The 14903-nt window shown below is 39.8% G+C and overlaps 1 protein-coding gene across 1 annotated transcript; it reads left to right on the forward strand.

Moving 5' to 3' along the window:
• Positions 1–1584: 1584 nt before the first annotated feature.
• On the forward strand, positions 1585–5551 carry LOC103153331 (Na(+)/H(+) exchange regulatory cofactor NHE-RF1-like). The gene is made up of 4 exons (XM_007574212.2): positions 1585–1842; positions 2010–2053; positions 3621–3740; positions 3847–5551. Exons 1-4 carry the CDS (start codon positions 1836–1838, stop codon positions 3982–3984), a joined length of 309 nt encoding a protein of 102 aa, XP_007574274.1. The 5' UTR covers positions 1585–1835; the 3' UTR covers positions 3985–5551.
• Positions 5552–14903: the final 9352 nt, after the last annotated feature.

Below are 14903 nucleotides of genomic sequence, written 5' to 3' on the forward strand. Positions count from 1 at the left end.
CCCTCCCTCCCTCCCTCCCTCCTTCTTTTTGTTGAGGATCACAGACACTAAGCCACTTCCTGCCCCCACCACCTAATGTTGTTGCCCTGCAGGGAAAGTTAATCTTTTCAGCATAAATACATCAGAACAGATGGATCAGAGACTAGCCGGCTTGTTTACGTTTGAGGGCAAAGAGGTTTTCTGAAATTGAGCCTAACGGTGCAAAAAAACACCAAAATACATATATGTATAAAAAAACCCTACATTTTAGTAATCTCACAGCATTTTCTCAAATGTTATTATTTTAATCTGACGATGTGTCTCAGAGTGCAGGTGAAGGTCACAAACCACTTCATCTTACTTTTTGCCCTTTTTATCTCAAGAAGAGGTTTGTTTTGAGTTGTTTTTTTAATAAAGCCACTAGAGGGAGCTGTAGTAAAGTTCTTGTTTCTGATGTAAAAGCCTCTCCCAGAAAACACAAGATTGCTCCTTAGACACTCACCACGTGTGTGGCGTTCAGTTTTTAATAAGGACCTTGAGAACCATTTTGCCAAAACATTACTTTTATAAACATGAACGTCTTTGCACCCAGGCAGAGACGTTTAAATGGGGAAAAAAAGGCAACAGTAGAGGAACTCTGTCTCAACTTTTATTATTATTTATTTATTTATTTATTATTTTATTTTGCGTCCAAAACAACTTTTCATTTTAGTCTCCTTATATCATATATATAAGGTTACTTGGTCCAGTGATTCCTCAGTCAATGATAAGTCAGGTAAATCGAGTCGGCAGAGAAACTGCATAGTTTGAACAGTTTGAGCCTCAGCTAAGTCTCTTGGGACTTTGAGGATTAATATTTAGGACCAGACAGGTTCACTTTCATTTTTTTCTGTGTTTGTGGGTGTACTTTTATTGGCCAAAGTCAGACAAATTGTACAAATTATGGGATATGGAGCTGTAACCTAAAACTGAAAAAAAGTGTCTGATTTTTTTTTTTGTATGGTCTATTTTTCTGCCCAGGTCATGTTTTTATGGTTGTTTATTGTTAAACTCGTGAACCTTCAGGCTGTCAAAGATACAATTTAGTGGTGCTGTGCAATAACAATAAAGTATAAAGTTAAGTAGCATTGCCCCTCCCTCACCTATTGCTGCAAACTGCTGATCAGATGGCTGAAAAAAAGACTAAATAGCCTGTTTGGGAATATTTCAGGTTCTGTAGTAAGAGTGCCTCCTATCACTCTTATTAAGGTAACGCTGTGCAAAAAGTTCTAAGCTGCCTGGAAGCTGATCTGCCAAGCAGCCAGCATTGCTATCGGAGCAGATAGCCCCACTAATTACCCATGTTGCTAGACTTATTCTACTGAAAGTGCAGAACGGCAAAAAGATGTTAGCTTAAAACTAATAAAAAACAACAACATCTACATGCATCCCATCAATTTGTCCTATTTTAATCAATTTACTTCTACTTTCTATATTTCCGTGACGGATTACATTGCTCAGTCCAGAATTAGAAATAATAACCCTCTTTGCAGGGGAAAGATTTCAGCGAGGTGTTTCCCGGGTAACTGCCAGCTCTCCACACGCTGCCCACTCTCACTCAGCGAACCGACACACACCGCTGCGCGTCTCCGAGCAGCCTTCGCTGCGCAGCACTTTGTTCGGTTTCCACAAAGTCCAGTACAAAACCACCACTCATGCCAGGGCTACGTTGAGGCTTGTTTTAAGATTACAGGTCACAGAGGTACACAGGCAATAAGGATTTGAAGACTTAAATCTAAAATTATTCTTAAAAAGCCAGATATTTTGCTTTGTCTCTTATAAGAAGTCATCTGTTCAGGCTAAAGGGAGTTAATAGGATGGAAGGTAACGCTAAAGCTTCAACTTTTCAACATGTGGTTGATAAGAAAAGAACTCCTGCATGTTTTTTTTATATATATTTTTTTTATAAAAATTAGTTGACTTACTGAGACAAATTGAGACATTTACCTGGCTAACTGCTGTGATTTTTTTATTTTTTATTTTTTCTGCAGGTCCACTTCCAGAGCCAGTCGTTAATGGAGAAACAGAAGAGAAGGTGAGATTAACCAACAATAACAGACTTGTCTCTGAGATTTCAGAGACTTTTTTTTTTTTTTTTTATGAGCTGGCTTTGAAACAAAAACTTAGTGTGAGATTTGAACTTTGAAGTGTGGAAAGATGACCAATCTCCCACAGAGGCCACTTCCCTCTTCTCTGATCCAGCTTCTTCCTGCCAACAGAAAGAGGACAAGAATAGTTTTCTGCTTCAAGAACTCCTTGAAACCAAGGATGTTCGAAAGCAAAATATAACTTTGTATATGTATTTTTTTTTGTTAAAGTGGTGTGCTACTTTGGAAAATTGAAACACTGATGAATTGACTTATTAATCAAAGACGTTTACGGAACTGCCTTTCCTGTTATTGTCTTACAACTCTGGTCTTTATTGTGTGGAGATCTGCTAAAGGCTCCACCCCACTGGTTCTCCAAAAACTTTGGATGATTTGTGTGCTTCATAGACTGTATATGGAAAAAAAATACCTCTTTTTTCTGAAATAAGTTTGAACAATAGAAATGGGAACGGTTTTGTCCAGATTTAACAAGATTTATAAAACTTTTATACAGCAAAGCCGATTTGTTTTTCTCCTGCTTTCGTTAGCGACCGGGGAGTACAGCCAGACTTTGAATCCCTGTTTACTTTTCCACTAACTTTCCCAGTTGCCAAACATTTTCTTTGAAATCAGGTATTGCATATACAAACAAAACCTCATAACCTTGCACTCGTGTTTGTTGTTTCAATGTCATTTGCATCACAAGTGTCAGATATCCAGAACATCTCTTCTCTGTGTAAATACACTTATATCGACATGTAAGTGATATTGTTTTAGGTGAATTCGCCCACACAGAGAATTAAGAGAAACTGCTTTGTTTTTTACGCTGACCAATTTGACTCTGGCTTTGGGCCAGATATGCAGAGTGAAACCTGACCGGCACTTCCTGTTACTCAGGAACGTTATGTGCAACCGCGGTCATACTTCTTCCGTGCATTGTTGCGTAACGCGCGTCGATGAGCAGTGAAGGGAGGAGATGAACCTGGAGGTCAGGTGAAACGCTGCATTACTGGTGGATAAAAGTGTTTAACCAGTAACACGTTAACAAGTCCGTGACCAACTAGCCGGAAAGGCTTTTTGCCGATACAGCATCAAAGTTAAGATTCATTTTCTTAATTTTTCTTTTAAATTTTTTTGTTTACCAGCTTTTCATTATTTAATATTTTTTATGAAATTCCTACAATTTATTTTCCAAAATAAATGTAGAGATTTTATAATAGTAAAAAATATTGTATATGCTATAAAAGATTTAGAACAAAATTTTTTGATAAAAAAAGTTTTGCCTTGTTTTTTTTATTTTTTATTTTTTTTAATTTTTGCTATGTGGCACACTTTATATTATTAAAGTGAGTCCGGTCTGAATAGTTTTCTAAAATATTTCAAATCCGCCTCTGCCCCCATGTGGCGAAATTGGATACTACAACAAAGCTTGACTTCCTGCTGTCTTGCTCTTAATATTATTGCATAAACTATTTGAATCTTTGAAGGAATGCCGATGAATGTTTGTCTGATTAGGTGAATGGCAGAGTACCCAAAGCGAGAGAGAGGAACTCCAAGCTCTCCGTCAGCCCTTCCCCGTCCAACGCGTCGTCCAACGCCTCACTTACAACCCCGTCTGCACACACCCCACCCGAGGTACGTCGCAGAAAATAATCAACCTCATCGTATATGATTTGGTTCTTAAAGTAGAGCCTTTTTAAAACAGGTGAGTTAACAATTTTTGTTTTGTTTTCTTCCTCAGGGTCTGGTCACAAATGCCATCCCAGCTCTCAACCTCACGCTGCAGCAGGTCAAAGAGCTCACCCACCAGAAACGCTCCAACAAGAGAGCCCCACCCATGGACTGGACCAAGAAAAACGAGCTCTTCAGCAACCTATAGGACGCCTGCGTTCACGCAAAGCCCACACTTTTAATTTTAGGAAATCCTTCCTAGAGATGTCAAAGAGAGGTATTTTATTATGACGGTGTTCTAAAGATAAATACATCATAGAAAGTTAATGCTGTTCTGTAAAATATAGCATTCCTCTAGGCATTAGTCCTCACATTATTATAAACCGTATATAATACTGTATATTTTTTATGTGCTTCTAACCAGAAGAAATATATGTATGCCAAATGAAACAGAGATCCATACTCTGGTCAGGTTGGAGCAGACAGTTTTCTCCTTCTGTTTTGATTTCTGAGTGTGTGTCTGACCAAGCGTGTGTGTTAGGCGCATGGGGAAATGTGAAGGAGTTGCAGATTTTAACACTGAACTTTTTACTGTCAAAACAACCACATGGCGACCGCCTGACAATCAGTCAATTAATATAAAGTTGTTGTTTTTTTCTAAGTTTCTCCCATGTCTTTCAGTTCTGAAGTGAAAGATGGATTCCCAAAAAAAAAAAAAAAAAAAATCACTGAGTTTCTTGTTTCCCCCTAGAATCTATTTTCTAACTCTGCGTCCTTTTTAATGCTTAAACCCTATTTGGTATTTTAGAGATGATTAAATCACCTCTGACCAACTTCCACATTCCTACTGTAGAAAAGCCCAGCATGACGCTGCCGCCATGTTTTCATCTGTTGCGTGTAAAATTCAAAACCTTAGAAAAATGCTCTCTAACACCTGCTACAGTCATTTGTATTGACTCATCTGGAGTCAATAGAAAATTTATATTTTATTTTTCACCTGCCTCTCAGGGTTTCCATAGTTTGTCCTTCTTGTCATCTTTGAGTTTATATAGCATTTTAACCTAAACCCCTATTAGATATCCTTAATTATTCAATAAGGCGAAAATAGCTGCTTTGTTATAAAATAGTTTTGATATGATCCGGCTTTTTTTGGGGTGGGGACCACTGAAAACTGGAAATAACTATATTTTAATTTGCATTATTGTTTAATATATGTATGTATATATTTATCTTATATATGTTTTTAGGCTTATGACTGAAATTCCACTGATTTTTATCCAGCCATAGCAAATGTGTACTTTACTGAGCGTGTGAGCCATGTTGGAAACCTTTACCGCCCCCTTGTGGCCATCGCTGTAACTGCTGATGGCTCAAATAACAAATGTTCTCAGAGGTTTTCATTCCTTCGGGAGAAATGAAAATGTGAGGTGTGTGTTAAAAACTGTCATTCAGAACATCAAATGGGCTTTCTGTGCCTCAGTAGATTTCATCAGTGGTAGTAACTGCTGTCAAGAAGAGCGGAGACAAAAACGACTCTATGGAAAGCTTTTTTTTGTACTTTGTGGAAGCAATAAGGATTTTCAGATCTGTGGTGTGTCTGTCATGATAACAATATTGTGTTATCTGAGGATAAATAAAAAAAATATTCTCAAATCTATGTTTTGATAATTTTCTGAACCCCATAGAGTTTTTAAACTCACACTGTCACATTTCAACACTAAGTACAGCATATTTATGTTTAACGGTCATTTTTCCAAATAAAAATCTGAAAAGTGTGACTGGTGTATGTTTGAATGATCAGTAGATTAACTTTTTCATTTTGTGCATTACATTAAACCTGTGTTTTACACCACTATCACCAATATGATATTTGAAAATGCTTCAGCAGCTCCAGCTTTTTGCTTAGTTTCCTTCGTTGATTTTCCCGTTTTCAGCTCCGTCCATATTCCCATGAACTCGCAGCCCCGGAAAAAGAAAAGCCTTCCCTCGCCATGGTGCTGCCGCCGCCATTTCTCACAGTGGAGATGGTGTGTTTAGTGATGTGAGGTTTTCTGAAACACACTTTGAGTGCGAACGCTTGCCGTGTTCGCTTTTCCAAGTTTAGAGAAATGACATTTTACGTATCATAAAACCCCAATAAAATATCATAAACTTTGCGATTGCATCAAAATAAAATGAGAAGGAAAAAAAAGCAGGAGGATATGGATACTTCTGCTCTGACTGGATATTTTTCAAAAAGAAAATGTTTTTCCACTCTTTGTCTTTTTTTTATTAGGATGTTTTTGTTTTTTTTTCCCCCTCCAGATGCCTCTTACACCTCAGTGTTTAAGTCCAAATTGATGCCAACATGCTTTTACGCAATCCATTATCCTGTACCTGGCCACTAAATGTCACATTCAACAAGCACAAATTTAAGGTTGGCCTTAATTAATGCAACTATACCACTTATTGCCATATTGTATCCTCCAGTTCTCACTATTTTCCCCCTCAGACTGCGTGGATATCTACTTATCCTCCAACATGTCTCTCCAGCTCTCTCTAATAGCATTGACATTTCTGCTCCAACACTCTCCTGCCGTCATTACCGCGGCTCTCTGTCACTCTCTGGGGGGATAATGAACTTAATTGGACTTCATGACATTGTGGGACATCAGGGTACAATCAGGTAAATTGGAAATGTTGTAATAAGATAGTCCAACAATGTGGATTATAGTGATTGTTATAATTGCTTATGGGAGCGCTGGCAAAGCGTCAGCACTAGAGCTAATCTCGTTACAAAAGGGACTGCCACAGCTCTGCTTTTTAATTGAGTTTTCTGAAAATATTGAGGAATATTTTTCAAAAAGAAAATGTTTTTCCACTCTTTGTCTTTTTTTTATTAGGATGTTTTTGTTTTTTTCCCCCTCCAGATGCCTCTTGCACCTCAGTGTTTAAGTCCAAATTGATGCCAACATGCTTTTACGCAATCCATTATCCTGTACCTGGCCACTAAATGTCACATTCAACAAGCACAAATTTAAGGTTGGCCTTAATTAATGCAACTATACCACTTATTGCCATATTGTATCCTCCAGTTCTCACTATTTTCCCCCTCAGACTGCGTGGATATCTACTTATCCTCCAACATGTCTCTCCAGCTCTCTCTAATAGCATTGACATTTCTGCTCCAACACTCTCCTGTCGTCATTACCGCGGCTCTCTGTCACTCTCTGGGGGGATAATGAACTTAATTGGACTTCATGACATTGTGGGACATCAGGGTACAATCAGGTAAATTGGAAATGTTGTAATAAGATAGTCCAACAATGTGGATTATAGTGATTGTTATAATTGCTTATGGGAGCGCTGGCAAAGCGTCAGCACTAGAGCTAATCTCGTTACAAAAGGGACTGCCACAGCTCTGCTTTTTAATTGAGTTTTCTGAAAATATTGAGGAATATTTTTCAAAAAGACAATCTTGGATCTCTTGTGTGTGGACTTCCCATCTGGCTGAGAGCTGTAAGCAGCAAATGCAACAACATTATGAGGATTATTCCAAACTGTGTCAGAGCTTCTGTGTAAATGAAAGGTTTATATACAGCTCTGGAAAAAAAAAAAATTAAGAGCCCACTGCACTGAAAACCTTGCGGTTATTCTGATATCTGAACTCTTCCTGAGTTAAAACATTAGTATTGTTGTTTCTAAATGAACATGAACTTGTTTTCTTTGCATTATTTGAGGTCTGAAAGCACTGCTGCATCTTCATTATTCTGACAATTTCTCATTTTTGTGCAAATAAATACAAAATGTTTGCTTTGAATTTCAGAGACATGTCAGTAGTTTGTAGAATAAAAGAACAACGTTCATTATGCAAACATGCACCTATAAAAAGTAAAAACAGAGAAACTAACAATTTTAAGCAGTCTCTTAAATTTCGCCAAATCAATATTGAACCTTAAATGACGCATTTCAATTGTTTTCTTTTGTGTGTGTGTATGTGCGTGTGTGTGTGTGGAAAACAAAGTAAAAGACAATCTCAAATATCAAAATGCTGTTTTCGTATTCAGTCCATTTTAATCTCCCAGTAAAACCAGCTGTCTTCCTGGTTAGTAAAAGGATTCTGTGTAAATCAGAGATGTGGTCTTTTAGCGCCTAACCATCTCTCCACTGTACATCAACAAACAAGTCGGTGTTGTAAACGTGTGGCTAGCCCGGATCTTTATATTCAGACCTCCAACTTACAGTTTCTGCGGTGAATAAAATCCATACGAATTGAGCGGGACGGCGCGCAGTGGCGCTGATGATTGGGACGACGAAGGGCAGGTGGGCGTCGTGCGCCGGACCTTCACAGCTTAGGTGCAAACACTGCCGGTTGCTAAGCGATTGTGCGCTCCAAGGGGGTCCTTGTAAGGCATGCAGCCGGGGGTAAGACAAGGAGTCATCAGAGTTTTACCTTAAAACCCCGCACTGGGTTATAAATAGACTGGGGATGTGTGTGCGTGTTTGTGTGCGCGCGTGTGTGTGTGTGTGTGTGTGTCAGTGGCGAAAATTACAAACTCAAAGCTACATGGAATGTGTGACATTAAGTGCATGAAGGGGGGAGACAGAGGACAAGGTTTGAGGGGAGTGATATAAGCCGGCAGGTCTGACGCATGAGCCGCGTCTGAGGCTGCTGCTGTAAGAGGATCTTCTTCCTGTCTTCTCTGAGAAATCCTCATCCTCTTCTGCTTTGCACACACACGCACACATACACACTTTCTTTCCCCCCCCCCCCCCCCCCCCCTCTCTCTCTCTCTCACACACACACACACACACACACACACACACACACACACACACACACACACACCTTTTATAAAAATACCCAAGGACAATCCTCACTATTAATAGAAGTGTTGTCAACCGGCTCTGGAGGAGTGGGACCTTCTGTTCAGCTAACTATTTTTGCAGCCCTTTCTACTTCTGACCCCTCACACTGTCAATTTACATCTTACTGGGACAATCAAGTCAGCCGTCCCCGCTACTTTCAGTGAGATTTCACCATAATGGTGCCAAGCTGTTAAAACAAGAAGTCATTTCCTGTTCCTTCGCCCTGCCATGCAAGGATGCCGTGGCCATTGTTCTCCGGGCACTATCAGCGCACACAGATCGCTCTGGAGCAGCCTTGATGGACTCCGTTTGGCTGATATTTCAACACTGGGCTCTTGTGGTTCCAGCTCTGGTGTGGTAATCAAACGCCACGCATACTGCAGGTGATTTATACGCTTCCCCCCCTCTCCCCCCCGAGTCTGAACGCAGAAATAAACTTCAAGTCATCGCTGGTATCCACTTTTAATGAGAGGAACTTTTTTTTTCTTTTTTTGAGTCGGCGCGTAAACCGAGTGCATCGAGCTATTTAGGAATTACTCAGGAAGTTCGCGCCATACTGCCGCATGCAGAGGTTTGGGAAAAGGAATATAAACTCTTTTTCTTGAGCAAAAAGGTTCAAGACTGTGTCGTACTGTTGTAGAAAGGGATAGACATAAGTAGAAAAGTTGCATTTTCTAGGAAAATGCTGTAAGCAGAGCTAAAAAGTAGGATTAGACTGGGAATCCTCAGAGCTACCGGGCCAATGTTTTTTTTTTTTTTTTTTAAGAATATAAAAAGCGTAATACCAGCACAAACTGAAAAAAAAACTATAAAAAAAAGTTAAATAAACGCACAACGAAGTAGTAGAAGGATAAAAATACAGTTTAAAGTTTTAGTGACATAAATGCGTCGAAGTTAAAGAGCTCATCATAACTTTTCAGAAATGTTCCTTTCATTTCAACGGATCCCAGGATGATCACAAAATAAGTTGAATATTTTATAAACCATAGAATTTGTCAATACCAAAAGCTGGTAATGTCCTGAATGAGCAGGATATAGTTTAAAAAGCACAAAGTCTGCAGAACAAGTCAAGTGACAAAAAGTGTACAGAAAAAAAAAAAGTGGAGGAACTCAAGGGTGTGAATGCACACAGCATTCACTCTGATAAAATAAGCATCTCCATCCAGACGTTGTTCCTGTTTAGATAAAAGTTAGAATAAGCAGGGCAGCTGGCTGCTGCAGAAAGCCTGAGTTTAAAACTCCCATTCGCCTTCACTGGTTCATAGTTGTAGCAATAATCTCCTAGTTGATCTTTCCATGTAAAACAGCTGTCTTGCATTCATGGGCAGAGGCACAAAATGGTTGTGAAATGTTTGCACTTTTGTTCGGCACGTTTCTAGTTCTAAACATTTGACCCAAGAGCAGATCTGATTTGAGCTGAGTCATTCTGTGCTGACAGAAACCTCTTTCAGGTTTTAAAAATTTTTTTAATTAATAATAATAATAATAATACATTCCAAGTTGATCCAGTGATATTTCGGGCCATTTGAGGATCTAAGAACTTGTTGGTTTATTCCCACGTCTGCATTTGTGGCTTGAAATCTAAGACGTCAAATCCCGTTGCATGTCGGAACCGGTTGCTTGATTACAAAGTGCAATAAACAACAAAAGGCTTAAAGAGTTAATAGTTTGCTGATAGTTGAATAATGTGCTATGCATGCACTTAGGGGAAACTGCAGTCATGTTTATTTATGTTGCAGATTGTGCAAAATAAATAAATAAATAAATAAAAGATAAAAGCTGGAAAAAATGGTGGTAATATCATCACAAGAAAAAAAGAATAAGAGAAAAAAGAACAGGACAGAACTAGATGATGGTTTAAAGAAGCTTAAAATGAACATTTTATGATAGTATCCATTGCATTGTTACATTAAAATAACTATTCATAAATTCAGTTTAGAGAATAAAATTCCCACTAAGGTTTCCGTACTATATCCCACAGTCTTCTCACGGTACACACCTGCGGACCTCCCGGTTCTGATGGAGGAGCTTCATCATGGGCGTAGCAGCAAGCAGTCACTCGGATCTTAAAACATGGCGGCGCTTGTGTGTGTGTGTGTGTGCGCGCGCGAGCATTTGTGTTCACCAGGAATAGGGCTCGGGTTGGGAAAACACTTACAGCTTAACACCGTTCCTGCAAAACACCTGTCACCAACCCACACACACACACACACAAACACTCATCTGATGCATGCCATGCACTGTCTGACTGCTTCTCTGTTTGTCTCACTCTCTCTTGAACACACGGTGACATGCTTAGAAATGTTTACACTTGTGTCTGCAAGGTCACATTGATTTATTCTCTCACATGGCTGCCGTTACTGTCTTCTGATTACAGCGCGCATCCATCCTGACAATTACTCCTGTCAAACTCTGCTCAATAGTGTGTGTGTGTGTGTGTGTGTGTGTGTGTGTGTGTGTTGTTGTTTTTTTTCTTCAAAAAGTCACAGAAGCGTAGTTTGTATTCTGTAGTTTCCTGCATGAGTCTGACTGAGGACATCAAATTAAATCAGGTCAATAAAAAACAAAGCAGCGACAGCACTCTCTTGCCTTCTCTCTGCTGCTTCCCCTCCATCTTGTTCACAAAGCCCATTCATCCATCACCCCGTCATCGCCGCCGCTTCTCCAACTTCTCTGGCTCAGCACGCTCAGCTCCGTATATGGAGGGGCCATCCAGCAGGGGAGCCACAGGGTTAAATATACTCTGAGAATGCCAGACTACTCCAGCTAAACCACCGAAGGAAGGGTGTTGCACCGAGGCCCAGAGGGCCACGCATCGTGCGGGTTTGTTCACCATCTCATTAACATATAAGATTGCTGTGGCGTGAACTGAAAAGACATCTGTCTTTTCGAGTTTTATTGCCAAATTTTCAAAACGTGTGTGAGCAGATATTTAAAACGGGATGGGTGGGAAGGGAGAAATACCAGAACATTTTAAATTAAAGTGTCATGACTTCTGCATCCATCCAGGAAGTACCGCACCTCTTGGAAAGAAAAGGCGATGGACAGTAATTAACGGTAATTAACACAGCTTGTGATGTCATGGTGGATTCCCAGGTCGAATGGACAAGAAACAGGCCCACAGCATCACCGATTCTCTACATAACAGTGAGCATCAGATGCTTTTTCACATCTTGTGTTTCATGCCAAAAACCAAAACAGGACTCTTTCTGAACTCAAACTTTGTTTGTCTGATAAAAGCACATAGGTCTAGTTAAAGTCCCTATAGGCCGGAGATAGAAAGCTCCAGTCCTCACAGGCTGGTGACACGCGGCATTTTCTTGAACAACTGGTTGGCCTTTGTCAAATGACTCTGGTGGAAACTCTTTTACCCCGATATGTCACTCTTTGCTGGACTGAACATTGATATTTGGAGATTTTTTTTTACCTTATATAGAACCTTATATAGGTCCCTTTCCAGACTTTTTTAGTTCCAGAAATATTTATCTGCTTTAAAAAGAGCCAAATTCATACACAATGGAAAGCAGAAGCCATGACTAATCAAACATGTTTGGACATTGTGACCGAGTGCTCCTGTAAACATGCCATCAAACCCTATTAAAGATGCTACGGCGTCGCGACAACATGCATGTTTGTCTCGGGTCCTACTGGGTTTGGTTTAACGCAGAGTCCAAGCATGTCGTCGAAAGAGGAAAAGCCTCTTCGATAATTTACGATATCTCCTTGGAACGGAGAGGAAGGATGAGCCGGAGCTCTCCGCGAGTCTGGTGACATAACAAGGCAACACGAGAGCTTGGAGCGTTTCCTCAGTTTATGTTGACAGAGACACACTTCCTTCAGACTCCGTCTCCTCCTGGTTCGGCTCCAAGGGAAGATTTTAAGGGCACGTTGTGGGAAAAGCGATGAACCCTGCTGCACAACGCGGCGGCTCCTGAAGGTTGATGAAACAGGAGATAGTTAGATTCGTCACGTCAGCCTGGGTTTTTAGCACGACACGAAGAAACGCCAACGCGGGGAAAAGGGACGCTGCAGCATCAGTTTTTGTGGTTTGTAGATCAAAACTAAGAGCTGCCAAAAGGTTTGGGTTTACACCACATCTGATGGAAGTGTGGAGCAGACAAAGGTGTTTATGGTCAAGTAAGTACACCGTGGAGAGACTACTGAAATACACTGGTGTTTATGAGTTGGCTGGAAGGAGAAAAACCCAGTGCTCTCCAACAAGACCACCACCAGCTGTCTGATGTTTACTACAGATTGGGCCAAAATCCAGAAGCACAGTGGAACATTAGAGGAGCAGTCAGAAAAGCAAACTTTAAATAAAAAAAAAATAAAAAAACCTTCATTAGTGTGTCATGGAGTCATTCCCACAAAGACTGTAAAAGTTCTGCATGAATGAGTGTTTACATATGTGAATGTGGAAGTATAAAGTATACATTTTGATCATCAAGTAGCCTGTCCAACACGGTGGTGGTAGTGTCATGCTTTGGGACTGTGTGGCAGCATCTGGATCTGATTGAAGGTGACGAGAAAAGAAGAGCAGATGGAGTCAAAAACGCGAGCTTAAGAGAGAAGCTACAGACTCGTCTTTAAGAGAGAAGCCCAGCTGACCCACGTTAACAAACTGACCGGCGTCCGTCGTTTATCGACCCGAGTGACCTTTTCTGATTCTTAGAAAGGAAACCAAAGTACCCAGGAAGAGAGTCAACAAATGCTTTTCTTATTCATGAAAAGATTAGAGATGATAGCTGGGGATTAGTGCGACTGCGACAGCACGAGGATATCTGCACCTTGATGTAACCTTCGAGCGTCAGAGCAACGTCTGCAGTGTTCCTCTCCTGCATGGTGTCACATTCTCAAAGCTTCCCAAAAGAACACTGAAGTTCGGCCGTTGTGTCATAGCTGCCTGCCCACATGCCCGCCACACTATTTATACCAGAGGAGCACAACTGCTGCTATAGGTACAGTTACAGTGAGGCACTTCATGCTGCAGCTGCCTGGCCTCAGCTAATTATACAGTACAATGCGCACACTATATGCAACACACACTTTCACTGATGCTCACAGCGATACTGCTGTTGGCTCTCGTCCCGTATCGATCGCACAGATGGTTCCCTCCCACACCGACCGGACCGTCAGCGAGCCGGGCCTCTTATTGGCTGCGTCAAGAACGAGACGGACGAATTCCTGTCAGAAATCAGTGCGTAAATGACAATTTCACGGTACAAAAGGAGTGGACAGAGTGGTGACAGAGAGAATAAAAAGGTTAATGAGACAAACAACGAGGCTAATGTGGCGCAGAAACATTACCCATTTATTTTAATAATCTTTGTTTCAGGTGATTTTAGCCTAGTTTTACTCAGAAGTTTGGACTAATAACCATGTCTCTCTTAAGTAAAATAAAATAAAATAAAATAAAATAGTTATCTAATGATATTTTTGCTCCACCTTCAATTACTTGATTACTACTGTAAATATTTTCGGCAGCAATAATTTCTTTATACCATAAAAATTGTGGTGCTGATGTGTGAATATCTGAAATTTAAATAATTTTTCTTGTAGTATGTCACACTGATGATCTTAGTAAAAGGCAACCTTTATTTTGACATTAATTCTCAAATTAAGTAAATCCCCCCTTCCCTAAAAACTGAATAAATCTTATCTATTTTAACTCATATTTTAGTTTTTACATTGATCAGAGTGTTTAGTAGCCTCTAATTGTTAATCCATAACTGTTATACTGTGGTACAACATAACAGAGACCCCAATGTTTGTTAGGTCCTCTATAAAATGGAGATCGCCATGACAACATGCCATTCAAGTAAACGTCAGTAAAGAAAATAACAAATCACTAAAACTTACTGATTAGGTTGATTGTTTTACCAAGGAACCTTTTACATCCTATGCCTTCCTGTTTCTGTAGGGTATAAATATGATGTGACACAGAGCCCAGTTTCCTTTAGCCAGTCTTCAAAATGGGAAAGACAAGAGAACACATCTATAATTTTGAGACTTTGATGTTATCATTATTTCACCTTAAAAGTAAAGTGTATTCTGTACTGATTGGCATCATAGCTGCACTTTGTGAGAAATTAAGATATTTTCTCTATTTTGGGGTATTTTGTTAAATAAAATAATTAGCTAATCAAGTAAAGACATCATCAATAAGCAAATAACCAGTCAAATATAGATAGATAGATAGATAGATAGATAGATAGATAGATAGATAGATAGATAGATAGATAGATAGATAGATAGATAGATAGATAGATAGATAGATAG

Source organism: Poecilia formosa, unplaced genomic scaffold (genome assembly GCF_000485575.1).
Source record: "Poecilia formosa unplaced genomic scaffold, Poecilia_formosa-5.1.2 Scaffold346, whole genome shotgun sequence".
NCBI classification, from domain to species: domain Eukaryota; kingdom Metazoa; phylum Chordata; class Actinopteri; order Cyprinodontiformes; family Poeciliidae; genus Poecilia; species Poecilia formosa.

Excerpts from the sequence above, each read along its gene's own strand:
- LOC103153331 (XM_007574212.2), top strand. Across the intron at positions 2,054-3,620 it reads ATGGAGAAACAGAAGAGAAG|GTGAATGGCAGAGTACCCAA; the intron begins GTGAGATTAACC and ends TTGTCTGATTAG. Across the intron at positions 3,741-3,846 it reads CTGCACACACCCCACCCGAG|GGTCTGGTCACAAATGCCAT; the intron begins GTACGTCGCAGA and ends TTTCTTCCTCAG.